This window comes from Indicator indicator, chromosome 3, assembly GCF_027791375.1.
Source record: "Indicator indicator isolate 239-I01 chromosome 3, UM_Iind_1.1, whole genome shotgun sequence".
Lineage (NCBI taxonomy): Eukaryota > Metazoa > Chordata > Aves > Piciformes > Indicatoridae > Indicator > Indicator indicator.
The window spans coordinates 4879416-4907117 of NC_072012.1; the positions used below are offsets into that span (position 1 = coordinate 4879416).

Below are 27702 nucleotides of genomic sequence, written 5' to 3' on the forward strand. Positions count from 1 at the left end.
ACATTGCTTCTGAACTGACTGCCAGCAGCTGGCAGCCACAAAGCCCTACTTGATTTTTATTTTTGAGGTATTGGGGTTTGTTGTGTTTCTTTTTTCTCTGAAGCAGCTCTCTAGCAAATCACCTAAAGCCTATCATCAGTTAGAACAATAGTTACACCAGTATTTACATCTGTCTGGACTGGGTGCTCACATCAGCCTTGCTGTGAGCAATCCCTACCTCCTTTGGAATCTCTCCCATGTCTCCTTTCTGATGGGGGGAAAAAAGATCTCCCTCCAGAAGTTGGCTCAGTGTCAGGGCTAAGGTGCACCAGTGGGGCAGGAGGAGTGGAGAACCAAACGTAGCTGTGATGGGTGGGAGCACATCACAGTAGAACCAGAGAAGAGTGGGCTGCCAAGAGAGCTTGCTTTTAACAACCACTGACAGGGTGGTTGCCTATGATTGCTGCTTCCATCAGGGACAGAGCTTTGCAGGATTCTGCCCTCCTCTAGGAAAGAGGAGGAGAAAAGCCCAGCAGCATGCCTGGGGCTCCTCCAGCAGATGCTCACTCGTCATTTCTTTGCCAGACTAACCTGAGTCACTGTGCTCACACTGAACCCTAACATTTCTTCCCTCCCCCTCCACCTGTTTGCACAAAGTTTGTCCTTTTCAGATTTACCGGGACCGCTCCAAACGCTGGAGGAGCAGCCTGGAGGGAGGAAGCAACTCCACTACAGTCACAGAGGCCTGCTGCCCCTCAAGACACTTCAATGATTTCCATGCTGCCTGAAAAGCTGGACTGGCTGCCCACTTTGCCCAGTTCTTCTCTGGATCTGTTGTCTGCCAGGATGCTCTCCCCAAACTCCATCTGGCAGCTTCTGCGTTTGAACTGCTTTTCGAAAGAGCTTTCCTCGTGCCAGCTCCTCCTGGAGTCGCCTCGGTCAGCCTGCTTCGCCCTCCTGCGCACGGAGCAGGCCTGCTCACAGCCCGTGGGCAGCTGACTGCAGCTGCAGGCGGAGCAGGCAGCGCTGCCCCCATAGATGGCTGAGGCCGAGTAGAAGCGCGAGGACTCGGCTGCCAGGTACCAGCTGCCGGTGAGCGACGCGGCCGACGTCTGTGGAGCCAAGATGTCCGAGTGCCAGCCCTTGAGGCCCAGCCCGGCAGCAGACTTTGCCAAATGCTGCTGGCTGGTGGAGAGGCCAAACAAGAAGTTTGTCCTGTAGTTGTCTTCCACGCTCCCACTCCGGTGCAGGGGGTAGAGGAGGGAGCGCTGAGTGGTGGCACCGCCACCGGCTCGCCCCAGGTGCTGCCGCTTGCTCTGGCTGTCCAGCTGCCAGGTGCTCTGGGGCTCCGTGGGAGGGTTCACTTTCTCCTTGTCAGGGCTGCATTCTGGGCTCTGCTCTGAGACCTCCTGCACAGGGGAGAACTGGCAGAGCTTGCTGCCGCCCTCCAACACTGCCGCGTGTTTGTAGTACTCCAGGGGGTCCTCGGAGGAGGCGAAGCCCTGAACGGCTGCAGTCAGACAGCTACTGCTGGCCGTGTAGGACACGGATTTGATGTCCAGCGAGAAGGAACGCTTCAGACGGTTGCTGTCTTCCACCTGCTCCAGGGAGACCTGCAGCCCATTGATGCCCTGTACCAGGGGGCCATCCTCCAGAGGGGACAGGTGCCCGCGTGCTGTGCCCACGCAGTCCCCGGGCTGCTGCTCCGTCCTCTCGGAGGCAGCGGTGATGCAGAGCTGGTTGGAGCAGAGGCTGCTCTGTGCTGCTTCTGGGCCTGGCACGTGCTCGCTGCTCTTCTCCAAGTGCAGGAGCTTCAGCTTGCTGATGTGTCCGGGCTGACTGCTCTGGGTCTTGATCTTTTTCTCAAAGTCCAAGAGCTGTCCCAGAAAGTTGAAGTTGGGGGAGATGGTTGGCCTTTTCTCTTTCACAAACCTGGAAAGAGGGGACAAACAAACCCAGAATTAATTTAAGGACCTGCTGCTCAGACCTGAGAGAACCCTAAAGAATCTCAAACAGCCTGATCGTGGCAGCAGGCCTGGAACTGAGGGTCACTCAAGTGTAGGAGACATGGATGGAAAAAAACAAAAGGCAGCTTTTAAATAAGATAATGCAGGATCCTCTCAAAGCTCTCTGTAGCTTACTTCAAGGTGCTAAAAAGAGAAACCGTTTTCTTCCCACCTCTTTAGCATGGTCTCAACAAGGTTTGAGGGAATAACTTAACTTACTTTCCTCCCTCCCTGGAGGTTTTTAAGGCCAGGCTGGATGTGGCTCTGAGCAACCTGCTGTAGTGTGAGGTGTCCCTGCCCATGGCAGGGCGGTTGGAACTGGATGATCCTTGAGGTCCCTTCCAACCCTATGATTCTAGGATTATATTTCCCTTAACAAGTGGGATCTCTGCTACCTCAGTTTCTGACCGAAGTTAAGAGCTCAAGTTCTGCATGAACAACATCAGAGCTGTAGCTGGGAGACCTTGGCCTCCCTGATGCTGCAGAAGGTCAATCATCTTCCGCCTGCTAAAGGGGGGAAACCCCACATTCCTTTCAGCTCACGCTGTTACTGCAGTGAGCCCTTCCAGCCTTGATGAACTTTGTCAGGCAAGACAAGGAGCTCTGACCTTCTCCACTAGTAGTGATTTCTGCCATAGGCTGGCACTTACCACTGATAATCACCAAAAAGAAAACCAGAAAGGAGCAAAGGCAGCATTAGAACAAAAAAGAGTGCTGTGGATGTTCAGCAGTGAAGGGCCACAGTCTTGCCAACCCCCTGGAAGAGTGAACCTGTAAGGAAGCAGCCTGACCCACCCTCCTCTGCCTATCTCAGCATGCCCTTGCCTGCTTGGGTTGAATATGAAGGTGCAATGCATGCTTTGAATGTTGTCCTGAACCCTGCAGGACTCTCAAATTCACACATGCCTGAAGCATTAGAAGCCATGTCAGATACTGCAGAGTTCAGCCCAAAGGCAAACTTCCTGCCTGTCTGATCTGCAACAGAGCTAAGGAAGCACTCTGCTTTCTAACAGGTTGCAAACTAGAGAGCTTCCCAAAGCCCTCCTCCTTTGGCATTTTGTTCTGAAAGCATTCCTAGAGTGATGGTGAACCAGCTGAGAAGGGAATTAACAGTACCTTCCAGAGCTAAATCTACTACAAACACATGGGAGCATGAAATGTGAGTAAAATCCCTCTGAGGATGGGCACTGAAGGTGAGCATGCAGGCATGAAACACAGCCTGAGAACAAGTCAGAGGTGAGCTGCTGCAAGAACATGCAGGGAAGCACAAGACAAGTATCAAAGCAAACCCAAACAAGACTAGGAGGAGTGGAGCTGACCTGAACCCTGGAATATCAGACTGCACAAACTGGAAGTGCAAGTTTCCCCCATGAAGGGGTGACACTGGCAACTGGAAGAAAATAAGGAACTCCCCTGAGCTGAGATTCTTGAGTTCTTAACATTGAATCTGGGGGCTTTTGGTCCAGTGCAAGCAGCTTGCTCACAAGAATTCACAGAGTCTTCATTCCCTGTTTTGTTTTCCAGTCAGAGCTGGTTGTTACTGGGTTGGTTATGCAAAGCAAGACCTGGCTCAGCAGCACTGCAGTTTTGGGCCTGTGTTACAAGAGCCTCTGCATATAACTCTGCTCCTTCCACCTTCTCATCCTGCTCAACTACTGGGCAGTCATAGAATCCTAGAATTGTTAGGGTTGGAAGGGACCTCAAGGATCAGCCAGTTCCAACCCCCCTGCCATGGGCAGGGACACCTCACACTACAGCAGGTTGCTCACAGCCACATCCAGCCTGGCTGCAAAAACCTCCAGGGATGAGGCTTCCACCACCTCCCTCAGCAACCTCTTCCAGTGTCTCACCACCCTCATGGGGAAGAATTTCTTCCTAACCTCCAATCTGAATCTACCCATTCCTAGTTTTGCTCCATTCCCCCCAGTCCTATCACTCCCTGACACCCTAAAAAGTCCCTCCCCAGCTTTCTTGTAGCCCCCTTCAGATACTGGAAGGCCACAAGAAGGTCTCCTGGGAGCCTTCTCTTCTCCAGACTGAACAGCCCCAACTCTCAGTCTATCTCCTTAGGAGAGGAGCTCCAGCTCTCTGATCCTCCTCATGGCCCTTCTCTGAACACATTCCAGCACCTCCAGATCCATCTTGTAATAGGGGCTCCAGAGCTAGACACTGTACTCCATGTGGGGTCTCACCAGAGTGGAGCAGAGGGAGAGAATCACCTCCCTCACCCTGCTGGCCACACTTCTCTTGCTGCAGCCCAGGCTCTGCTTGGCTTTCTGGGCTGCAAGTGCTCACTGCTGGCTCATGCTGAGCTTCTCATCCCCTAGCTCTTTTCTTCACCGCTGCTCTCAAGCCAGTCCCTGCCCAGCCTGTATCAGTGCTTGGGATTGCCCTGATCAATTAGTGTGGAGGGAAGGTTGTCCCTACCTGTAAGCTTCATCCAAGGACATATCCATTCTCTTCATGATGTAGGCAATGGCGATGGTGGCGGAGCGCGAGATGCCAGCCAGGCAGTGCACCAGCACGTGGCCATTCGAGGCTTTGGCCTTCTCTGCACAGCAAAGAGATGAGCGAGTGTCAAAGCCAGCAGCAGTACAGCTTGCACAGAAAGCAGTGTCACTTGTAGCTGGGTCACAGCAGCCCAGCCCACTGCTAACTGCAGAGCTTGTGGAAGCTTTGCATAAAAATCCTTTCTTTTCTCTAGCACTGCACAGCGCTGAGTGTAGAGCAAGCACGTGAGGACGCAGGAAGCTTACTGCACCTCGTGATGGACACACAGACAACCCTCTTCAGATGGCTGTGAGAGGAGATTGTTCCCAATTTTATATGCAAGCATTCCTGCTGGAACTACTTGGCCAGTCTAGATCTGGCTAGCTCACTTCTCAAAGCTGAGGACAGGATCTAGATGTCCACTCATCTAATTCTGCAGCTGTAGAGCAGGCATCTACCAGGCTGCCAGGAAGCAGAGTTGTGCTCTTTAAAGGGGTCTTTATTCCATAAATCCTAGAGCATGTAGTGGTACAATCTCTCCCCTGTTGTTTTTCTTCTGTGCTTACCAAGTACATAGATCCTTAAGGTATTTTCATACCACCCAGAGAGCATTCAGGTCTTCTCCAGCCAAAAACAGCAAGGCAGACAAAAAAGGAAATCCAGAAACTGTTTTAAAGAGAGAAGTGAAATTTTCTCCTCACCTATAAAATCCACGGATTTATCCAACCAGGGCAAAATCTTCTCACAAAAGCTGTCGTTCACAGGCACTCTCAGGAAGTGGGAGTCTGGAATAAAATCTGGCTTTGGACAAGTGTTGCTGGCATTCAGTACGTAGCCAATATCATTCTGCTGCATCAGCTCCTGCCAAAACGGAGAAAGATTAAGCCCAGAGAAGTCAAACGAGACCTCTGACACATGACAAAGCTAAAAGCCAAACTGCAATTTGTGGTGGAACTGCTCCAGGTGGATTTTTGTGTGTGAAAAAGACATTTCACAGAACCACAGAATTGTTGAGGCTGGAAAAGACCTCTGAGATCATCAAGGCCAGCCTATGACCCAACACCATGACATCAGCTAAACCATGACACCAAGTGCCACATCCAAGCTTTTCTTCAAGACCTCCAGTGATGGCAACTCCACCACCTCCCTGAGCAGTCCATCCCAGTGCCCTATCAGCATTCCTGTGAGGAAGTGCTTCCTAATATCCAACCTAAGCCTCCCCTGGCACAGCTTCACTCTGTGCCCTCTTGTCTGGTTGCCTGGGAGAACAGCCTGACCCCCACCTGACTACAGCTTCCTTTCAGGTAGTTGTAGAGAGTGATGAGGTCCCCTCTAAGTCTCCTCTTGTCCAGGCTGAGCACCCCCAGCTCCCTCAGCCTTTCCTCATCAGACTTTCCCTCCAGCCCCCTCTCCAGTCTGGTCACTCTCCTCTGGACCTGCTCCAGCACCTCAATATCCTTCCTGAAGTGAGGGGCCCAGAGGTGCACAGAGTGCTCCAGGTGAGGCCTCACCAGTGCTGAGCACAGGGCAGAATTCCATCCCTAGTGCTGCTGGTCACACCATTCCTGACACAGGCCAGGATGCCATCAGCCTTCCGTGCCCCCTGGGCACACTGCTGGCTCAAATTCTCCAAGCAAGGTTTAATGAGAGCCCCCCCAGTGTGTGCAGGTAACACAAGGAGTGCAAAGCCCATGGAAACCAAGGTAACAGCAGCAAGAATGGCAGAATGCTTCCTGCCCCAAGGAAGCACCACCTCATGGAATGAAGTTTGTGCTACTTCAGCTTAAATCCTCACCCTGCAAGCTGAGCAGCTAACCAGACACTTCCCCAAGGGAGTTTGCTGCCCTGGATATCTATTTTCTGAATCCCTTATCTAAGACCAAGATTGCTCCAGCACAGATATCAGTGAGAAACACTAAAAGGAACTAATGCCTCCTGCAGTCACCTCTTAAAAGTGTTTGGGAAGTGCTCATCTCTAAGGGAATGCACAAAACTCACTCAAAACCTTGCAGGAAAGAGCTGAGCAGGATCTAAAGTCCTTGAATGAGGTCATTTTCGCATGACACTAATTGCAGCTTCACAGGAGTTCTGCTTCCTGCTTTAGTTGCTTATATTCTGGTATCCCCAGCATAAAAGGGACACAGAGCTGGTGGAGAGAGTCCAGAGGAGGCCACAAAGATGATCCAAGGGCTGGAGCAGCTGGGCTGTGGGGACAGGCTGAGGGAGCTGGGGGTGTTCAGCCTGGAGAAGAGAAGGCTCTGGGGGGACCTCAGAGTTGCCTTCCAATACCTGAAGGGATCCTGCAGGAAGGCTGCAGAGGGACTTTTCCTGAGGGTGTCTAGAGACAGGACAAGGGGGAATGGTTTGAAGCTGAGGGAGAGCAGGGTTAGGCTGGAGCTTAGGAAGAAGTTCTTCAGTACCAGGGTGGTGAAACTCTGGAAGAGGCTGCCCAGGGAGGCTGTGGCTGCCTCCTGCCTGGGGGTGTTGAAGGCCAGGCTGGATGAGGCCTTGAGCAGCTGAGTCTAGTTGAGAGGTGTCCCTGGGCATGGTAGGGAGGTTGGAGGAGGTGAGCTCTGAGGTCCCTTCCAGCCTGAGCCATTCTAGGGTTCTCTGGTTTAGATCACTACAATGAAGTGCCCCCAAAGCACCTCACCTGCTGTTGTCACTACTTCAAGGTGAGTGAAGAAAACCTGAAATAGCAGCTATGAAAGGGTATGGCAGGGTCACGACCTACATCATGGGTAAAGAAGGGAGGCAGTGAAGGCATTTGTAACGAATGGACGGCCATGGTGCATGCTTCTTCAGAACATGGCCAAAGGGTGCTGTTAGGCTTGGTACATTTAGAACAGAAAATCTCGTGAGTTTTTGTTGAAGCAGAAGTGCTGGTGGGCTGCAGAGTCCAACCACCACGATTCCACAGGGGGTTGACGTGGAATTGATTATCCAAACAAGAAAGGGAAGGCTGCAGATGCCAAGCCTGAAACCTCTGAGCCAGAAAACCACCCAAAAATGTGTTAGTGCTTGTCTTTGGGACTGAGGCTGAAGAAAGAAGTTGTGCTTCCTTCTGTTGTGAAGCATCAATCATTCCTGTGCTACATGCTCCCATATAATAACCATAACAGTGCCTTCTTTGTAAGGCACCCAGGAGGACCAAGTGAATTATGATGGGAGGAAGCTACAGAAATCCCAATGCTAACAGCTTTGTGTGAAGAAGGTAAATGCTCTTTTGTCAGCCTATTTACACTTGATGACTTGTTTAATCTGAAAACTAATGGCACTCTAAAAATGTTATTTTGCTCCAGGAAATAAAATCCAGGGCTGGAAGAAAATGAAATAGTTCTGCAAGTAGCAAAGCAGAAAGGTTCACAGTTTAAATGCTGGGACAAAACATGGGATGTAGGTAGAAGGCTCCTTCAGGCCCACAACCACAGGTTGTTTTGTCTTACATTACCCTGCAGAAGGGACACTCACTCCTGTGTGGGTTACCAGTTAGTTTGCCTTTCTTTCACACAGACCAAAAAAGATCTTTAAAAGGAACTGAATCTCAACAAGTGTAGTAAGTGTAAAATAAAACCTGGCTTGCATACAGCTAAGAAATCACAGAATCAGAGAATGGTTTGGGGTGGAAGGGACCTCCAAAGCTCACCCAGTCCAACCCCCCTGCAGTCAGCAGGGACATCCTCCACTGGAGCAGGTTGCCCAGAGCCTTGTCCAGCCTCAACTTGAATATCTCCAGGGACAGGTCTAAACTACCTCCCTGGGCAACCTGCTGCAGTGTTCCAGCACCCTCCTGGTGCAGAACTTGTCCATCACATCCAATCTAAATCTGCTCTGCTCTCATGTCAAACCACTGTTCCTCATCCTGTCCCTGCAGGCCTTTGGGAAGAGGCCCTCTGCAGCCTTCTTGTAGCCTCCTTCAGGTAGTGGCAGGCTGACAGATCTAAAATGCTTTGCATTTGTTCTAAACCAGGTAAGAAATCTAAATACCTAATTAATACCTAATGCATAATTAAGCCAATATGCTAGGGTGAAGCCCTCCTCCCCTCTCCCCAGTCCAAGTATTCAATGGCAGCCTCTGAAGGCTGTTGGAGATTCAAGTAATGAGCAGGGCTGTCAGATGAGAGGGGAGGCAACAAGGCACATGCAGCAGCATGAATAAAAATTCCCTTCTGAGGGGATTTGAGAAGCAGGAGTTTGTCCTCCTCATGGAGGCAAACACTTCTGCATGTGTCTAGGAATAAAGAGCTGCAGCAATTTGAGACAAGCTCCTTCAGCACCCTACAAAGTGCTGCATTTGGTGATTTTGGTGACTGCAGTAACTCTACCAAAATAACCCAAGCTGTTCTTAAGGCACAGAGACTACTGACTGCACATCTCTTTAGAAACAGAAAAGTTTCTTAGTACAGAGCTACCATAAAATCTCACTGAGTCTCCAGGTCTGACATTTCATTAGGTGCACAAATCTTTGTTTGCAGTAATCCTTCATTATACAAATCATGGCAGGCAAGTGCTATTTCTCTCAGCACTTGAAGGAAATAAAAAAAGCCAGACAATGCCTGAAGGGATCCTGCAGGAAGGCTGCAGGGGGACCTTTCCTGAGGGTGTCTAGAGACAGGACAAGGGGGAATGGTTTGAAGCTGAGGGAGAGCAGGGTTAGACTGGATCTGAGGAAGAAGTTCTTCAGTACCAGGGTGGTGAGACTCTGGAACAGGCTGCCCAGGGAGGCTGTGGCCATCTCCTGCTGAGGGGTGTTGAAGGCCAGGCTGGATGAGGCCTTGAGGCAGCTGAGTCTACCTGAAAGGTGTCCCTGGGCATGGTGGGGAGGTTGAGTAGGTCTGAGGTCCTTTCCAACCTGAGCCGTCCTATGACAACCTTCTTTCGTCGTACTTTAACTGTTACCATAAATGTGTTAACATCCAAGACCTGCCAAAGCAAACCAGCCAGAGCTGTGCACAGGAATGTAGCTGCCCTGCTGTGATGGCAGATTTGATAGCTTGCTGGTGGTTGATAGGTTACTGAGGAAGGTACCACAGCATCTCCAAGATGAAGGAGCAAGGAGCTCAAGTTTCATGTTATGTGACATGTAGATTAATTATGTGGCCTGTGCATCACACAGACTTCCATGGCTCTTTCCAGACAGCCACTCTCTTTAGATCATAGAATCAACCAGGCTGGAAGAGACCTCCAAGCTCATCCAGTCCAACCTATCACCCAGCCCTAAGCAATCAACCAGACCATGGCACTAAGTGCCTCATCCAGTCTTTTCTTGAACATCTCCAGGGACAGTGACTCCACATCCCAATGGGCAATCTCTCTCTCTGTGAAGAACTTCCTGCTAACATCCAGCCTAGACCTCTCCTGGCACAACTTGAGACTGTGTCCCCTCCTTCTGCTGCTGGTTGCCTGGGAGAAGAGACCAACCCCCACCTGGCTACAACCTCCCTTCAGGTGAGGTTTAGTAGCTGTAAGAATGCCACATGACAGAAGCATGGAGGAAGACCCAAGCAAGGAAGTGACAGACTCATCCCAGTGAACAACATGGCAGCCAGAACACTCACCTTGTTGAGGACATCCCGCTGACACCCGAGGTAGAGGTGAGGCAGGATTCGGGTTGGGCCAGTGTTGGAGACAGGTAGGCAGGGCTGAGAAATGCAAGTAGGGATGAGCGTGGATTTTCCTTCACAGAGACCCGGGAAGGAGCTGGAGAAGTCAGCAAATCCACCTAGGAGAAGAACAGGATGGACTGAATTTACAGGCAGTGCTGTAGGGCTTCACCAGTTACTGGAAAGCAGCATTTGTTGCAGGAGATGGGGAGGTGTTAAGGGACAGCATAAGGAAAAGCTTTCTCACTGTGAAGGTGCCAGAGCCCTGGAGCAGGCTGCCCAGAGAGGTAGTGGAGTCCCCTTCTCTGGAGACATTCCAAACCTACATGGATGTGTTCCTGTGTGACCTGCCCTGGGTGATCCTGCTCTGGCAGGGGGGTTGGACTGGATGATCTCTGGAGGACCCTTCCACCCCCAAACATTCTGTGATTGTGTGTGCCTCTTCCAGAGGTACCATGACTGTGCAGAACTATCCATCAGCAAGCAAGGCCTGGCTGTGCATTCCCACTCTGCCTGGAATGTTTATTTCTCTCTCTTTCCATCTCTCAGAAGTCTTTGCTGCTGCTTCTCACTCTTAATGATATATGGAAATGAGACTTTAAAACCACAGTACCCACCACACCCCCTTTCCATTCCATCCCAGCAAGCTCCTTTCTGAACACCTCTCTCTGTGTTAGGTCTATAATTAGACTTCATTAAGCAAAAGTAATGTTTGCTCAATGTGGGAAAGCCATCAATATGTTTTTATTAATGTTTGCTTTTCACCATGTTCTGACAAAAGCCAGCTGCCTTTTTCCAAGCATAGCTAAACCCCAAGCTCAGCCTATGCTCATACTTCATCTTTGCAAACCAGTCTGAAGAGCCACTGGAAGAGGCAGCTGCTGAAAGCAGCACCTTCTAGGCTTATCTTGACTGTTTTCATAAAATCATAGAATTGTTAGGGTTGGAAGGGACCTCAAGCATCATCCAGTTCCAAACCCCCTGCCATGGGCAGGGACACCTCACACTACAGCAGGTTGCTCACAGCCACATCCAGCCTAGCTGCAAAAACCTCCAGGGATGAGGCTTCCACCACCTCCCTCAGCAACCTGCTCCAGTGTCTCACCACCCTCATGGTGAAGAATTTCTTCCTAACCTGCAATCTGAATCTACCCATTTCTAGTTTTTTTCCATTCCCCCCAGTCCTATCACTCCCTGACACCCTAAAAAGTCCCTCCCCAGCCCCCTTCAGACACTGGAAGGTCTCCTCAGAGCCTTCTCTTCTCCAGACTGAACAGCCCCAACTCATTGTCTGTCTTCACAGCAGAGCAGCTCCAGCCCTCTGCTCATCCTCATGGCCCTTCTCTGGACACCTTCCAGCATCTCCAGATCCTTGTAACAGGGGCTCCAGAACTGGACACAGTACTCCCAGTGGGGTCTTATCAGAGTGGAGTAGAGGGGGAGAATTACCTCTCTCAACCTGCTGGCCACACTTTTCACCATTTCATAGCCCAGCAGTAAGGGTGCAAGATGCAAATCACAGTGAAGTCCCCAGCTACTTCCTCACATTAAGGCACAAAGACATGCTGAATCTGCCAGGTGCCACTGTCTGCAGATAACAAACTTTCGTCAAGGCTTGTGCTGCTATTGCCTGAATTCTGCCTATTCTGGGGATTTTAAAAACTGTATCTCAATAAAGACCCAAGGTAGGAACCATGTGTGTATCAGCTTACTGAACAAAAGAAGCCAGCAAGCAGATTTCAGAACAAAAAGTTGTATCAGCAGCAATTCCTGCTCAGTCTCCTGACTTAGAAAATGAAATAGCAAAAGAAATCACTTGCCTCTTTTGTTAGGTAACTGGTCTGAGACAACCACAACAGTGCTTAGCATGGAATTAGGAGTGTGAGGTTGGACTGCATGGGAACAGTGGGGGCAATGCTGTGCTAAGGCAGTGCCCATCACAGAGCCATACCCCTAACGCTGAAGTCTCTAGGCTAGGGTCACAGTAAAGGCTTGGCTCTGCCATACAATCCTGGAATGGCTCTGAGGAAAGGACCTCAGAGCTCATCTCCTCCAACCTCCCCACCATGCCCAGGGACACCTCTCAACTAGACTCAGCTGCTCAAGGCCTCATCCAACCTGGCCTTCAACACCCCCAGGCAGGAGGCAGCCACAGCCTCCCTGGGCAGCTTATTCCAGAGTCTCACCACCCTCATGCTGAAGAACTTCTTCCTCAGCTCCAGTCTAACCCTGCTCTCCTTCAGCTTCAAACCACTGCCCCTTGTCCTGTCTCTAGACACCCTCAGGAAAAGTCCCTCTGCAGCCTTCCTGCAGGATCCCTTCAGGTACTGGAAGGCAGCTCTAAGGTCTCCTGGAACCTCCTCCAGGCTGTACACCCCCAGCTCCCTCAGCCTGTTCTCATAGCAGAGGATCCAGCCCTTGGATCATCTTTGTGGTCTTCTCTGAACTGACCACCAGCTCTGTGTCCCTCTTCTGCTGGGGACACCAGAACTGGAGGCAGGATTGGAAGGGTCTCACAGGAGTCAGTGAAAAATGTGATCAACAAGCTTACACTGCCTGTGCTCTGAGAGAATTTCTTACCATGTCTTTGTAAAGGCAGTTGTGAAATTGAATGAAATTAAGATGAGAAAAATGTGTTCACATCACTTCCTGTGTTCCCCGAGAGCCTGTCAGCTACAGCTCAAAGCAGAATCCCAGCAATTGCTCTTTGTGCCCACAGCCTGGCAGCAAAGCCTGCCACCTTCTCCAGCTTCTGGAGACCAGAACAGCAGCTTTGTACTGCCACACTAAGCAAACATGGGTTTCATAGAATCACACAGAATCACAGAATGTCAGGGGCTGGAAGGGACCTCCAGAGATCATCCAGTCCAAGCCCCCTACCAGAGCAGGATCCCCTATCACAGGTCACACAGGAACTCATCCAGGCAGGACTTGAATAATTCCAGAGAGGGAAACTCCACAACCCCCCTGGGCATCCTGTTCCAGTGTTCTGTCACCCTCACAGGGAAATAATTCTTCCTCCTGTTTCCATGGAACTTCCCATGCCTCATCTTCCACCCATTGCCCCTTGTGCTGTCATTGGGCACCACTGAGCAGAGCCTGGCTCCATCCTCTGGGCACTCACCCTTTACATATTTATAAACATTGATGAGGTCACCTCTCAGTCTCCTCCAAGCTACAGAGCCCTCAGCTCCCTCAGTCTCTCCTCACAAGGAAGATGTTCCACTCCATCATCCTCGTGGCTCTGTGCTGGACCCTTCCAAGCAGTTCCCTGAGGTCCTTCTTGAACTGAGGGGCCCAGAACTGGTCACAATATTCCAGATGCAGCCTCAGCAGGGCAGAGTAGAGAGGGAGGAGAACCTCTCTTGACCTCCTGACCACAGCCCTTCTAATACAAGCCAGGATGCCATTGGCCTTCTTGGCCACCAGAGCACATTGCTGGCTCATGATCAACCTTCCATCCACTAGGACCCCCAGGTCCTTTTCCTCTTCACTGCTATCTAGCAGTTTCAACCAAGTCATTTGAGGGGGTTGCAGAACTGAAGATTTCCCACCTGCCAGCAGTGCCCATCTCACAGCAGAGTCCATGGCCCTCCCAAGGGCCTTTCCTGAATAGCTGGGGCCCACATGGCTCTGCTGCTTGGTCACACCAGCAAAACCACAATCAGCTCAGTCCAACCCAAAACTGCTGCTCAGGGACAGACACTAATTTGAGGCTCTGCACTGCAGCAGTGCTCATTTCCAGAGTGCTTACAAGACCCTCCATTATTTTTTTCATTTAATTACTCCTTTTGTGAAACCTTATTGAGGCTGACCAACAAGCTTAAGCATCTTTTGTGGGTGACAGCAAAGAGACAGACATCATGGCAGCTCCTGGGAGCTTGGCTTCCCTAGAACTCCAGGCTAAGAAAAGCCTGTGAAGTGTTTTACACAACATCCTCAGGGATCCAGCTGGCCCTGCAGCTCTGCATGCTTCACACAGCATGCACAGGAGGATCCTGATGGAGAAATAAAGAGACACTAAACGTGGTGTCTGGTTCTCAGAGGTCATGGAGGCTGCTGGAAAAGCCAAAGGACAATGCACACTGGTAATGGAGCAAACTGGCACTCCTCTTAAGGGCCATTTCCATCAGGTGCTTCTTCCCAACCCCACTTTGGATTCTGACTGTTCAGAAAAGGCAGGCCAAAAGGGGGAAAAAAAATCTTAAAAAAAATCATCTTTATCCAATGAATCCATGGAAATAGACTAGAAAAAACTTCCCTACTTTTCCCACAAGGCCTAACTGTCTGCCAGTTCATCAGTGTGAGCTCAGCATCAAACAACAATTTTAAAGCAGGGAGTGGAAGAGCGGTCTAAGATCCAAGTGGTGAGTCAAGACCCAAAGCCTACATGCATGTACTAGAAAAAGGATTGCAAGGTGGAGACTTTGGAGCTTGTGGATTTGGCTGAAGAGTCCAATGACCTTCATTAAATCCACCTTCATTAATGGCACCAATTATTCCTGCATTTGAATACAGCCATTTCTGTTGCTGGGATCCCTTTGGAAAGGAAGGGAAAACTAAAAGCAGCAAAATTTGCAGCTACTCCTGCAAACCAATGTTTAGAGACTCTCATTTTAGGTGAGCCCTCACCCACTCTGCATCCACCAAAGGTATGCAGCAGAGTCCATTCATCTCTTCACCTTTTCCTTTCTTCTCCTGATAGCAATTTAGGGTCTGTTGCTGTAAATGTTGGTCAGAGCTGAGCATGTAACACAACACTGCCAAAATCTACGCTGAAGGAAAATCAAACCCACTTCAAACAGCACTGCAGCTGAGAGAAAATGCCCAAAACCAACCTTTGCTTTGCCTCCCCCCATCAGATCTGAGTCTCTTACTGCTGGGACTTCACAGCACTTAGAATCATAGAATTGTTAGGGCTGGAAGGGACCTCAAGGATCATCCACTTCCAACCCCCCTGCCATGGACAGGGACACCTCACACTACAGCAGGTTGCTCACAGCCACATCCAGTATGACCTTAACCTCCAGGGATGAGGCTTTCATCACCTCCCTGGGCAACCTCTTCCAGTGTCTCACCACCCTCATGGTGTAAAACTTCTTCCTAACATCCAACTGAATCTACCCATTTCTAGTTTTGCTCCATTCCCTCCAGTCCTGTCACTCCCTGACACCCTAAAAAGTCCCTCCCCAGCTTTCTTGTAGCCCCCTTCAGATACTGCAAGGCCACAGGAAGGTCTTCTCAGAGCCTTCTCTTCTCCAGACTGAACAGCCCCAACTCTCTTAGTCTGTCTCCAGAGCAGATGAGCTCCAGCCCTCTGATCATCCTCATGGCCCTTCTCTGGATACCTTCCAGCACCTTCCATAGGCACATTTCCACAGAACATTAAATGCTTATCTAAAAGCTGCAGGATAGATTTCCCCCCCCCCCCCCCAGCCTTGCCCTGAGGAAGACAAGTTGTAAACTTTCTGACTCACAAAGCTTCATGAATCTACAATGTTTCCACTGTTGAAAGGAGCTGCAGACCTCCACAGGTCCTTACCATTGCAGCATTCCAGCTCTGCTCTTGCAGGGCCATTTTCCATGACACAAGCTGGGGCTGGAGAGCCCCAGTTAGGAGCACTGCCATCCCCTCCCCCTCATCAGCCACAGTCCTTCCAGTGGAGTCAAGGTTTGCTGGTTTGGGAAAGCCAGGGGCGTTTTGGTTACAGCAGCACTCAGAAAGTGGCCCTCTCCTGCCAGGTGTTTTACAAGCACGGTAGCAAGGGAAGTTCTTTTGCCCTGGAGGGTTTCTGCCTTTGGTAAGAGAAGGTTAATAGGCAGGTCAAATAAACAAGGTTGTGTGGGGAGAAGGAAGTCAAGCCTCCTCTCTCCCACCCAAGTGGCACAAATTGGACTAAGGAGAAGTAAAGAAAGCACCTTGGACGCTCACACGTGCCCTGTCTACCTCTTTTGGGTGTTTTTTTCCCTTTAAAAACCCCACAACCCTACCCAAACCCCTTCTTTCTGCCTTTTTTTTTTTCCACCTCTAAAACCACCCCCAACCCTATCCAACCCCCTTCTTTCTGCCTTCTTTTTCTCCTTTAAAAACCCCACAATGCTACCCAAACCCCTTCTGCCATTTTTTTCCTTTAAAACCCCCCCACAACTCTACCCAACCCCCCCTTCATTCTGCCTTTTTTCTTCTCCTTTAAAACCCCCCAACCCTACCCAAACCCCTTCTTTCTGCCTTTTTTCCCTCATTTTAAATCCCCCACAACCCTACCCAAGCCCCTTCTTTCTGCCTTTCTCATTTTAACCCCCCCAACCCTACCCAAACCCCTTTACTTTTTTCTCCCTTTAAAAAAAAAAAAAACCACAACCCTATCCAAACTCCTCCTGCCTTTTGTCCCCCTCTCATTTTCAATCCCCCACAACCCTACCCAAACCCCTTCTGCCTTTTTTCTCCTTTAAAACCCCCCAACCCTACCCCAAACCCTTTTTTCTCTCCTTTAAAAAAAACCCACAACCCTACCCAACCCCCTTCTTTTTGCTTTTTTTCCTCCTTTAACCCCCCCCACAACCCTACCCAAACCCCTTCTTTCTGCCTTTTTTCCTTTAAAAAAAACTCACAACCCTATCCAAAGCTTCTTTCTGCCTTTTTCCCTTTAAACCCCCCAACCCTACCCAAACCTCTTCTTTCTTTTTTTTCTACTCATTTTAAACCCCCCAACCCTACCCAAACCTCTTCTTTTTTTCTCCTCATTTTAAACCCCCCCCAACCCTACCCAAACCTCTTCTTTTTTTTCTCATTTTAAACCCCCCAACCCTACCCAAACCTCTTTTTTCCTCCTCATTTTAAACCCCCCCAACCCTACCCAAACCCCTTCTTTTTCTCCTCATTTTAACCCCCCCAACCCTACCCAAACCCTCTTCTTTCTCTTTTAACCCCACCTACCCACTTTTTCCTCCTCATTTTAACCCCCCCAACCCTACCCAAACCCCTTCTGCCTTTTTTTCCTCATTTTAACCCCCCCAACCCTACCCAAACCCCTTCTGCCTTTTTTTCCTCATTTAACCCCCCCACAACCCTACCCAAACCCTTTCTGCCTTTTTTCTCCTTATTTTAAACCCTCCACAGCCCTACCCAAACCCCTTCTTTCTGCCTTTTTTTCCCCTTTAAAACCCCCACAATCCTACCCAAACCCCTTCTTTCTGCCTTTTTCCCCTTAAAGCCCCCCACAATCCTATCCAACCCCCTACTTTCTGCCTTTTTTCCCTTTAAAACCCCCTGCAGCCCTATCCAGACTCCTTTCTGCCTTTTTTTTTTTTCCCTTTAAAAAACCCCCACAACCCTACCCAACTCCTTTCAGCAGCATTTCAGTCAATGAAGTTTCACAAGCATCCAGAGGTATCCAAAACAAAAGCGAACTTACCAAAGTTATTCTTGGTTTTGGGAACTGTTGTGAGAGCTCCACACTGGTCAAACTCTGCTGGCTCTCAACAGCCAGGGAGGGGATACACATCTGAAAGTAATAAAGCCTGCTCCCATTCTGCCAGGGCTTGACACCATCAGGGCATTGAGCTAACGCTCGGAGCTGCAGCTGAAGTGCAACAGGGTGAGGCCATTCACACAGAGCTGCCTGTAGCCAAGGGTCCTATTAAAAACTCATGGAGAGGCTGCCTCAGAGCTGAGCTGCTCTCTCTGGCTCTCATCTCCTCCCCACTGTCAGTGGCTGGCTTCCTTCCATGGGTTCTGAGACCACTTGGGGAATGCTACACTCCCGTGGCAAGGTTTTTACCTCTTCCATTAGAGATTTGCTTCTGATGGCATCAACCAGGCAGAGTATCAGGGAAGCTGGCATCAGTGTGCAGCTGTCCTTTCCTCCCTAAGCACTGGCAGGGTATCTGACAGCTCATTCATGTTGTAATTACTGCAGCTTGCCGAGAAGTTGATCCAGGATGAGCAGAGGGCTGGAGCTCCTCTGCCATGGAGACAGACTGAGAGAGTTGGGGCTGTTCAGTCTGGAGAAGAGAAGGCTCCCAGGAGACCTTCTTGTGGCCTTCCAGTATCTGAAGGGGGCTACAAGAAAGCTGGGGAGGGATTTTTTAGGGTGTCAGGGAGTGATAGGACTGGGGGGAATGGAACAAAACTAGGAATGGGTAGATTCAGATTGGATGTTGGGAAGAAATTCTTCCCCATGAGGGTGGTGAGACACTGCAACAGGTTGCTGAGGGAGGTGGTGGAAGCCTCATCCCTGGAGGTTTTTAAGTCCAGGCTGGATGTGGCTGTGAGCAACCTGCTGTAGTGTGAGGTGTCCCTGCCCATGGCAGGGGGGATGGAACTGGATGATCCTTGAGGTCCCTTCCAAGCCTGACAATTCTGTGATTTTCCCTGGTGGTTGCCATCTGATGGTGTGCTCTTCACTTTGAGGCACTGCAAAGACTTACACACAGGGAACATCCAGAACTTCAGACCAGGAGCTCCAAATCCAAATGTTAAAAGGTGTCAGGATGTTAAACACAAACCACAGCTGCCTCATGCCAACTTCCAGTCTAAGCTGGGTATCCTCCAATTTGGCACAGGAGACTGTAGAAGTGGGGAAAAGCTCAATCTCAGAGCCCTGGTCACTTGGGGACAGAAATGACCAGCTCTGTCTGCAAGATAATATTCTTTAGACTTCCTGCTTCTCTGCCAGAAGGAACAGTTTTTCTGATGACAAAGCAGGGAGAGAGCACTGGGCTTCTTTCTGTCCAGCTTTGCTTTAGTGAAGTGGTAAATGCACCCTGGAGACACTGACATTTTACACTGGGATTCCTTTAAATGGGCTTCCAATTGCAAATGTTTTTAAGAGAAATGCCAGCATAAACAAGGCTGACAAAGAGTTTCTTCTCCTTGCTTCTTCCATGCAAGTCTTCTGTTTTGTACACACAGAATCCTAGAGTGGCTGAAGTTGGAAGGGATCCCAGAGACCATCTCCTCCAAACTCCCCACCATGGGCAAGGACACCTCTCAACTAGACTCAGCTGCTCAGGGCCTCACATCCTTCCTGGGTAGCCTATTCCAGAGTCTCACCACTCTCCTACTGAAGAACTTCTTCCTCAGCTCCAGTCTAACCCTGCTCTCCCTCAGCTTCAAACCATTCTCCCTTGTCCTGTCTCTAGACACCCTCAGGAAAAGTCCCTCTGCAGCCTTCCTGCAGGATCCCTTCAGGTACTGGAAGGCAGCTCAAGGTGCCCCCCAGAGTCTTCTCTTCTCCAGGCTGAACACCCCCAGCTCCCTCAGCCTGTCCTCACAGCAGAGCTGCTCCAGCCCTTGCATCATCTTTGTGAGCCTCCTCTGGACTTTCTCCACCAGCTCTGTGCCCTTCCCATGTCAGGGTACACCAAGTATTCTAGACCTTGGATCATGGAACAAGTTCTTTGCCATGAGAGTGGTGGAATACTGCAACAGGTTGTCCAGGGAGGTGGTTGAGGCCCCACCCCTGGAGATGTTCAAGGTAAGGCTCAACAGGGTTCTGGGTGACTTGAGCTGGTTGAAGATGCCCCTGCTTACTTCAGAGGAGGTTAGACCTTTGGGGGGGTCCCTTCCAACCCAGACCATTCTATGATTCTTTGATCTTTGTGTCCCTCTTAGGTGAGGGACAGGTCAGAGGTGCCAGTGGTTTGCAAAGTTTCAGCAGAAACGTTGCCTTTGGCAGCAGTCCCTGGCTAATCCCTCAGTGCTCTGTTTCCAGGATCTTTGCCCAGTGGCCCTGGACTCTGCTGACTGCTTCCGTACTCACCCAGCTTGTGACCTCATTCCCTGTCCTCTGCACGTCACCTGCACTCCTCACTGAACAGAGCACTAATCATTCATGCATTTCTACTTCTCACACTGCCTTTGTGCTCTCTAGAAGCTGATTAGAGAGCTCTTGTGTTAGCACAGTCCACTCAGTAGCTCACTGCTGACGTTTCTCATAGGCAGGAGGGATCACAGCAGGCAGTTCACTGCCTGGACCTCCATTACCTGTCAGCACTGCTTTCTGACAGGGTGACTGCACTCACAGTCCAGCCAGGGGTCTGGGAGGAAGGCTGTGGTAGTTTTTAGGCTATGCCTTTAAATTTTTTTTCACAGGTCTTGAACAGAAAGTGGTAACATGTAAATAAATCACTACTGGGTGTAAAACGGAAAATAAAGATAATTCTAAACAATCATTGGAGAGATATCCACCATAAGAGTTGGTTCCCAAAACAATCTCTCTCTCTCTCTCTTCTCCTTTCTTTGCTCTGGGAGAGACTACCTTGCTTCTACTTGCCCTTGGCTGCATTGTTTTGACTGGTATTAACTTCTCTGCCTCTGTCTCTTGTCCCTTCTGTACAGGGGGGTAAGGGGAGGCAGGGAAGGAGAAGCTGTTGCAGCTCCCCTGGTCTTTGGCCAGGGGGGTCCTTGTGCTGTTCATTAATTGCAAATACCAGTAAATATTGTAAATATTGTATATTTGTACTTATTCATTGCATTTCATTGTAGATTGGAGTTTTGCTTGCAAATACAGCTTCCAACTGAGCTGGTCTGGCAAAGTTAATCTTGAAGGGAAATTTTCAAGCTACCACAAAGGCCTGCAGCTCCCCAGCTGAGAGCTCAGTGGTCTTGCAAGTACAGAGGTGGGCTTCATGCTGGGTAGCTAGAAAATCTGTCATTCTCTGCTACTAATTCTCTGACAACCTGTGCAGTAAGCAGCACAGAGAAGTTTGTGGATCCCTTTTCAAGAGTGAGGGATCACAGCTTCATCTCCAAACATGAAACAAGGTTTCTACAAACAAGACTGCAGTATACACAACCCCGATTACATCTGCAGCCCAGGGGGATGCTCTGTAATGAAAGGCATGGCTCCAGTTTTACAAGGACTTGTAGTGATGGGAGAGGGAACAGCTTTTTAAGCTTGAGGAGGGCAGATTTAGACTGGAGATTAGGAAGAAATTCTTGACAGTGAGGGTAGACACTGGAACAGGTTGCCCAGACAGGCTGTGGATGCTCCCTCCTTGGAGGTGTTCAGGGCCAGGTTGGATGAAGCTGAGCAACCTGGGCTAAAGGAAGGTGTCCCTGCCCATGGCACAGGGTTGGAACTGGATGATCTTTAAGGTCCCTTCCAACCTAAACCATTCCAAGAGTCTGTGACTACAGTCATGTACAATCTACTCCTCAGCACACAGGCACTGAGGGCAGGTTAAAACTCTGCAGGCAATTCTGGTAGCTCACCAAAGGCTTCCAGTATGTTTAACTCCTCTTCTGCCCAGACACTTTGTTTGCTGGTCCATTAAGTAAGTCTTACACATTGATTGTTCTCAGTGGCATTCAACTGCCATGGTGCATCAAGGCTAAGTGCCAGTTCAGTGACTTACAGATGTTCTTTGGGGTGTCCTGATAATACACCCTGCTGGTCTGCAGCACTAAAAGGTTCTTAGAGAGTTCAGGGAAACTGTTTCTGTGGTTCTGTATTACAGGATTCTGAAGCTTAGCTTAGTCCTTTGTGGACATTTACCATTGCTCCACATCCACCCCAGAAGAATTACAGACTGGTTTGGGTTGGAAGGGATCTCCTAAGGTCAGCAGGGACATCCTTCACTACAGCAGGTTGCTCACAGCCTTGTCCAGCCTCACCTTGATTATCTCCAGGGATGGGGCCTCAACCACCTCCCTGGGCAACCTGTTGCAGTGTTCCAGCACCCACTCTGTTCCTCACATCCAATTCAAATCTGCTCTTCTCTCATTTCAAACCATTGCCCCTGGTCCTGTCCCTGCAGGCCTTTGGGAAGAGTCCCTTTGGAAACAGGGCTGTTCAGCCTGGAGAAGAGAGGACTCCAGGGGGGACCTTAGAGCAGCTTGCCAATAGCTGAAGGGATCCTGCAGGAAGGCTGCAGAGGGACTTTTCCTGAGGGTGTCTAGAGACAGGACAAGGGGGAATGGTTGGAAGCTGAGGGAGAGCAGGGTTAGACTGGAGCTGAGGATGTTTAAATCTCATTTAACTCAGTGGAATAGATGGAACAATAGGAGTGGGGTTAAGCCTTCAGTCCCCCCATTTAATTATTCCAGGCACTGTTAAAAATGAAGAACCAAACCAAACATTTAAATTCCTGAAAACATTCCCCACCAGATTATATAAATATTTTTATGAAGTTAGATCAAGGGCTTAAACTAATTGGTAAAGGGTTCCTTTGAGGTCTTTACATTAGTTACTTCAATGAAAAACACCCTCAAGGGCAGAGCATACCATTAAGAACAACCTAAATAAGAAAAAAACCTCCTTTCTGAGTGCTCACTAATGAGGGGAAGCAGGAAGAACAGATGCAGGAATTTCAGATATTTGCTAATTGCTACCTATTCTATGCCAACCAAACAAAAAAATAAAAATAACAAAATAATATTTTCCTACCCCAAAATGTTTAGTTAAGGTCCCTGTTGGAAATAACCCAGATTGAGTGGCCCAGGGAAAGCTCAAGTCCAAAGGTTTTGCTTTTTACACAATGCCCTGACCTCTCTTCTCATTGTGGGCCATAAACATTAATGAGCCTTCGTCAGCAGCTTGCTGAGACAACACATTTTATCTGGCTTCCTAGAGCCACCTATCAATAACCTCCACAGAACCCTCCAGAAGACCACATCTAGCACCTTCTCCTGCAACCCACAGCCCAAAAAGCTGTGTTGGTAAAGTGGATAGGGTTTCAAATGGATGTAAGACGACAAGGAGGCTGTGAAATGTATTTGCTCATGTAAAGATTAAAACCAGAGCAAACTCATTAGCACAGAAGGGAATGCCTGAGAGCTGAAGGAATAGAGTTGGAATTCATCACTCTGCTACTAATTCATCTTAGTTGGGGGCATTTCCAGCAACAAGCACCTGCAAAAAACACTTCCCTTGCATTTCTCTTTTTTTCTTACCCTCTTCTACCAATGGTTTTCAAGCCACAAGCTGTTTCTGCACTCAGAAATATCACTATCACCATAACAAAAAAGAGGATTAAATTCATCACAAATGCTTCTGACAAGCTAAAATAAACCCCCTCCTTTCTGTAAGAGCTTGAACACATTGAGGTCTCTTTCCATGAACATGATCAGGGGGTTGGAGCACCTCTGCTATGAGGACAGGCTGAGGGAGCTGGGGGTGTTCAGCCTGGAGAAGAGGAGGCTCCAGGGAGACCTAAGAGCAGCCTTCCAGTAGCTGAAGGGAGCTACAAGAAAGATGGTGAGAGACTGTTTACAAGGGCTTGAAGTGACAGGACAAGGAGCAATGACTTCAAACTAGAGAAGGGCAGATTTAGATTGGATATCAGGAAGAAGCTCTTCACTAGGAAGCTGCTGGAACACTGGAACAGGTTGCCCAGGGAGGTGGTTGAGGCTCCTTCCCTGGAGATATTCAAGGTGAGGCTGGATGAGGCCCTGGGCAGCCTGATCTAATTGGGGATGTCCCTGCTGACTGTGGGGAGGTTGGACTGGGTGAGCTTTGGAGGTGCCTTCCAGCCTGGACCATTCTATGGTTCTGTGATTCTAAGTGCACACACTTCAGGGAGCTCCTGCAGCACTGACTCCTGCTTCTGAACTTCCCCATGATGTCTCTGTATGAAATTCTAGCTCATTTCTTAACCCAGAGTATGAAGGATTAATCATGCCAGGCTTTTTTCTCTTTGCACTGTTGACACTGCACAGGCGCTGTGAAACGCAGGTTCTGTTTTGCCAGCTTTCCTTTGCTAGGGCTTCGTGAGAGCCAGCTGCAGCACATTTCACCTTTGGAGGTCCCTTCTGGCCTGGACCATTCTGTGATTCTATGATTCCCTCCCCCTCTAACATCCAAATGAATCCTTACCAGCTGCACATGGCTAAGTTCACCTCTGCTAGCTACTGTGCACTAGTGACTTGCACATGGTTTAACTTGCATTTGCAGCTTGAACAGACAACTACCATGAGCTAAAAATAAAAAAAAAAATAAATCCTTAACTGCCTAATTCTCATAGGATCATTGTGATCCATGTAACTGCTGTTTGCCCAGACCACCAGTTGAGGAACACTCCCTTCCTGATGCTGTCCATTCCTACAGGCAAGTCTGAGGATGGAGACACTCTGATGACGAACTTTTAGAGGCTTCTCACAATTTTCATTTCCACTCCCACTCTTGTCTAGGCTGCTCCTCTTTGAACATCCTTGCTGCTATTCTCTGTATCATTTCTAGTTCTCTATGTCCAGCACAAGAAGGACACAGAGCTGGTAGAGTCAGTTCAGAGAGGACCACAAAGATGATGCAAGGGCTGGAGCAGCTCTGCTGTGAGGACAGGCTGAGGGAGCTGGGGGTGTTCAGCCTGGAGAAGAGAAGGCTCTGGGGGGACCTTAGAGCTGCCTTCCAGTACCTGAAGGGATTCTGCAGGAAGGCTGCAGAGGGACTTTTCCTGAGGGTGTCTGGAGACAGGACAAGGGGGAATGGTTTGAAGCTAAGGGAGAGCAGGGTCAGACTGGAGCTTAGAAAGAAGTTCTTCAGCACAAGGGTGGTGAGACTCTGGAATAAATTCCCCAGGGAGGTTGTGGATTGCTTCCTCCCTCGGGGTGTTGAAGGCCAGGTTGGATGAGGCCTTGAGCAGCTGAGTCTAGTTGAGAGGTGTCCCTGCCCATGGTGGGGAGGCTGGAGAGATAGCTCTGAGGTCCCTTCCAACCTGAGCCATTCTAGGATTCTGTGATCACCTCCTTCCTGCTTTCCAGCAGAGGAGATAGATGGAAGACATCTCTCATGCAACTCATCTCTAGATGGACAGCAGAAGGAAGGGAGTGATGTTCCTCACTCCTTGGCCTTACTAACTCCAACTGGCCCCCAACTCCTCCTTCCCATGAGATCAAATTCCAAGTTACTAGGGAGCTGTGTCCCCTTCTATCATCCTGCATTACAAGGACCTGCATTTCTGTGGATGCTTTGACCTGGGTTTAAAAACAAAATAAATGGGGAGCGAGGGAGAGCTAACTAGAGCAATGCCAGTAAAGGAGCTGAAGTTTAAAAAGCCACAGAAAACAATCTCCATAACTCTGGGAGATCATTCCTCTTGTTCTGATTGTACTAATTCAGCAAGGAAGAGGTTTTCCTCCTAGCATGTACAGTATCAAAAGACCAGGGAAGCACATTTCTTTTCCTAGTTTTGACCCTAAAATGGCAGATGTGTCTGAAAACCTCTGTGAATCAATTGGCATTTACACAATGTAATATATCCCCTGCAAGGGGCAACTCCTAAGCACTGTAGATAGTGTGAGTGTCACTAGGTGCACAAAGAACCAGAGGAAAAGCTGGGCTAGAGTTGAAGCTCACACCAGCACTGCTGCAAAACTGTGTACACACCTGTTATCACAATAGCATTTTCTTACTTCTTATTCAGGTGATTATTTTGTCTTTTTTTTTTTTCCTTGGTATCATACCTGCAAGCAGATACACAGAGCTGAAATTCTTCTCCAGTTTGCCCAGGAGCACAGTAAGAAAGCAGTCAGATGAGAGAGAGGTCACATCTTTAGAGTTTTGGTCATACACCACCACTTCCTGCTTGCAATCGATTTCAATCTGAAACACAAGGAATGGAGGATCAGATATGAAGGAGGGAAATGATTCAAGCTACACTTCATCACCTCTCTCAGGGTCCCACATTTGCTCTGCAGCAGTTAGGGTACACATACTGCATCCATTACAGGAAGGACTTGGACCTGATGGAGCAGGTCCAGAGGAGGGCCACTGAAACGATCATGGGGCTGGAGCAGCTCTGCTGTGAGGACAGGCTGAGGGAGCTGGGGGTGTTCAGCCTGGAGAAGGGAAGGCTCCAGAGAGACCTAAGGAGGCTACAAGAAGGCTGCAGAGGGACTGTTTGCAAAGGCCTGCAGGGACAGGATGAGGGACGATGGTTTGAAATGAGAACAGAGCAGATTTAGATTGGATGTGAGGAACAAGTTCTGCACCAGGAGGGTGCTGGAACACTGCAACAGGTTGCTCAGGGAAGTAGCTGGGGCCCTACCTCTGGAGATCTTCAAGGTGAGGCTGGACAAGGCTCTGAGCAACCTGTTCTAGTGGAGGATGTCCCTGCTGACTGCAGGGGGTTTGGACTGGATGAGCTTTGAAAGTCTCTTCTACCCCAAACCATTCTATGATTCTATGGTTTCTTAGACAGCTGTATACAAGCCAGTTTTTATTTTACACTTGATACACCTGATGAGATTTAGTTCCTCTGAGAGTCTGTAAACTCATTATATGCTCCAAGGTAAAACCTGCTCTGTAAATTTCTACCATTAGATAATTTTAGGTCACTTGTAAAATGCTTTATCTTCAGCTAGCTTGGTTGGTTTGCTTAAAAACTAAGCTTTTTAAAAGAAGGCCCTACCTCAGCTTCTGTTTCTGGTTGGGTTTTTTTGTCTAAAGAGACCTTAAATTGCCTAAAGCACACACATATTTTGGCCATTGAGACAACTTCATCTATAAAATATGCTTTAGATGCTAGTACTAGTAGTTAGAAGCTCCAGTTTTTAACACGTCAAAGCAAGAAGGTAATAGATTATTTCTGTACCCAAAATATTTGAAAGAAGTACCAATGGATAAAAAAAAAAACCCAAACCAAACCACAATCCAAACCCTTCCAACCACTCACACAAAAAGTGTTTTAAACAGCAAGTAGGAATGAGGACTGACAGAGCTGCAATTTCTTTGCACACTGTATGAGCACTTGCTAAGCAGTCCCTATCACCACAGACCCCAAAGAAGCCTTCCAGGTTTAGGAGCAGAATGTTTCCTGCCTTCATTGCACGTATTTTAGGGACTGTGCTTTGCAAAACATTACAAGAACCCTGAGAGCATTCTGAGTAATTAGAGTCATAGAATCATAGAATTGTTAGGGTTGGAAGGGACCTCAAGGATCCTCCAGTTCCAATCCCCCCTGCCAGGGGCAGGGACATCTCATACGACATAAGGTTGCCCAGAGCCACATCCAGCCTAGCCTTAAAAACCTCTAAATTTCTAAATCTCTCCCCATCATTCTGTCAGTTAGGGGAGAGAGCAGGCTACAAACAATCCCAAAGATCAAAGTCTCTTGGATCAGCAGAGAGCTCAGGCAAACTCAGTCTCCTACTTTTGGTGGGTTTTTTAAAACGAAATACCTAAAGAGAAATTCTTTTAAGTTGCTTTCCAGGAGGTCCTTTAAACAGATAGAAGGAATGAAGGGAAATTGCCCCCTACCTTGTGTTTTGCTGAATGCTGAATGAGCTCTGTAATCAGAACTTTGTCCTGCTGCAGCCTCCTCTTCATCAGCTTGGAGCAGTTGATGTTGATGGCATCCAGGATGTGGGACGTGTTGTACTCCACAAAGGGGCGGCTGTCAATCAGCAGCAATTTTTCTGTGCCGCCCTCCAGCAAAGCCACCAACTTCTCAGCCACCATGAGTTGAGTCCTGATCATCTCATCAGCCATGACAACACTGAGGCCTCTGTCAGCACCTCCCTCTCCAATTTGCTGTGATGATGTAAGGGCTGTGTACTCAAAGGCTTAGCCACAGCATTGTACCAGCAGCGTGTGAGGTCATGCTGGCGGTGAGCGGCGAAAGCGAAGTTGAATCCATCCTCAGCAGCACAGAGCTCTTCAGCTGAATGGTTCCTCTTGCTC

General features: G+C 49.1%; 1 protein-coding gene across 1 annotated transcript; it reads right to left on the reverse strand.

Annotated features, from left to right (window-relative positions):
- Positions 1 to 734: 734 nt before the first annotated feature.
- DUSP16 (dual specificity phosphatase 16) lies at positions 735 to 27510 on the reverse strand. Its single transcript, XM_054399782.1, has 6 exons — positions 27280 to 27510; positions 25485 to 25623; positions 10034 to 10197; positions 5177 to 5336; positions 4413 to 4536; positions 735 to 1911 (listed from the first exon to the last, which is right to left on the reverse strand). Exons 1-6 carry the CDS (start codon positions 27508 to 27510, stop codon positions 735 to 737), a joined length of 1995 nt encoding a protein of 664 aa, XP_054255757.1.
- Between the last annotated feature and the right edge of the window lie 192 nt (positions 27511 to 27702).

Excerpts from the sequence above, each read along its gene's own strand:
- DUSP16 (XM_054399782.1), bottom strand. The coding sequence starts at position 27,510 with ATGGCTGATGAGATGATCAGGACTCAACTCATGGTGGCTGAGAAGTTG. Across the intron at positions 25,624-27,279 it reads AGCATTCAGCAAAACACAAG|ATTGAAATCGATTGCAAGCA; the intron begins GTAGGGGGCAAT and ends CTTGTGTTTCAG. Across the intron at positions 1,912-4,412 it reads TCCTTGGATGAAGCTTACAG|GTTTGTGAAAGAGAAAAGGC; the intron begins GTAGGGACAACC and ends CCCTCTTTCCAG.